General features: G+C 41.1%; 1 protein-coding gene across 1 annotated transcript; it reads right to left on the reverse strand.

Moving 5' to 3' along the window:
• Positions 1–303: 303 nt before the first annotated feature.
• LOC148780488 (uncharacterized) lies at positions 304–714 on the reverse strand. The gene has a single exon (XM_088847797.1). The coding sequence runs from the start codon at positions 712–714 to the stop codon at positions 304–306; it is 411 nt and encodes a 136-aa protein (XP_088703923.1).
• Positions 715–1,545: the final 831 nt, after the last annotated feature.

Below are 1,545 nucleotides of genomic sequence, written 5' to 3' on the forward strand. Positions count from 1 at the left end.
CATGCTGCCCTTTTTTGAATTGTCTTCAAGGGAGAATTGATTATACCGTCTGTGACCTGGTACGACATCTTTGGGTCGACACTCATCGGGACAATGGTAGTGAGCGGCTTGGTTCCTTCTTCAACATTTAGGCCTTCGAAGGCTTTGATTAATGCTTGCCCAATCCTGTAATCTTCATCAGAATCACTCATGCTCTCTAATTCCTCAATGGAGTGAGAGTCTGAATTTTTTAGGTTGTAAAATTTGGCATATGAATAATGGAACTCTACTTTGGTGAAGGACCCTCAATCGCCATAAGCCGTACTATTTCCCTTCAAGGAAATATTTGAAGCATTGATGCAGAGTCGAGGGGATAACACTTTTGTCATGTAACCACATGCGACCTAATAACACATTGTAGGACGCCTTGGTTTCAATGACTTGAAATGTCACATAGGCCTCTAGCTCGCTAGTTCTGAGCTTCAATGTAATGCTCCCAACAGCCTGTTGGGTAGCCTGGTTGAAACCTTGTATCACCGTATGCCCTTCCTGCAAATTTTGAACATTCATCCCTATAGATTTCAATGTTCTTAGAGGAAGTAGATTTACAGCTGATCCACAATCGATCATTATCCGATTGGTGTGCATGTCATGTAAGATCCCATCCAGCATCAAATGGCGATTATGGGGCTTCATCCTTTGTCGTAGATCTGTGTCAGAAAAGGTAACTGACATAGTGTCAGGTAGAACTACTGGGTCAAGTTCAACCTAGTCGACTTCGACCTAGAATTCTTCAAGAGATGAAAGAGCTTGTATCAAAGCGGCCAGAAATTCTTTTGAAAGCAAAAGGGTGTCATAGACACTTATGACAGTAAGTGAGAGGCCACATTGTAGTCACCAATCTTTCCGTCTACTGGCTATTTTGACTATCTAGCAACGTTAGATGCTTTGGCCCATACTTCTGCCACATGTGTCACTTTCTTAGAGGAGCAACTTTGGCCGGTTTGATCTTTGCAATCTTCTTACTAGATCTCAACTCCAACTGCATGGTTTGGGGCTTGGACTCAGCCTCAACTACCCAAGTCACAGTGGAAGTCATTCCCGAAAGGGCCATGAAGACCGCTCATCATCAAGGGTCTGAGCATGAAATCTTTCAAACAATTGTTTCCTATTTTATTTTTCTTTCATCATCAAGGGTCTGAGCATGAACAATTGTTAGAAACTAGGAAACAATTGTTGAAAGAAAAATTCTTTTGAAAGGAAATCTTTCATCATCAAGGGTCTGAGCATGAACAATTGTTACGAAAGTGCAAATCCACCTATGTTTGGGTATAACTCTATATATATCACGTACTACCATTGTACGATGACCCTTTGTCAAAGAGAAGTTCTGTCTAATAAAATTCCCATTCCTTCTTATTGTTGGGTCACGTTTGGAGAGAGAGAGGAAGGAGAGATAAACTTTTGGATCGGTATCCCTAGGCTCAAGGTAAATATTTTCTCTCTTTTGTTCTTCTCTTTCTCCCTTTTCCCTCTTCTTTGCTTTCTTCTTCTTTTTCTTCATCT

The sequence above is a fragment of the Amborella trichopoda genome, chromosome 9, assembly GCF_054954075.1.
Source record: "Amborella trichopoda isolate Santa Cruz 75 chromosome 9, AtrichopodaSantaCruz75HAP2 v2.0, whole genome shotgun sequence".
NCBI lineage: Eukaryota > Viridiplantae > Streptophyta > Magnoliopsida > Amborellales > Amborellaceae > Amborella > Amborella trichopoda.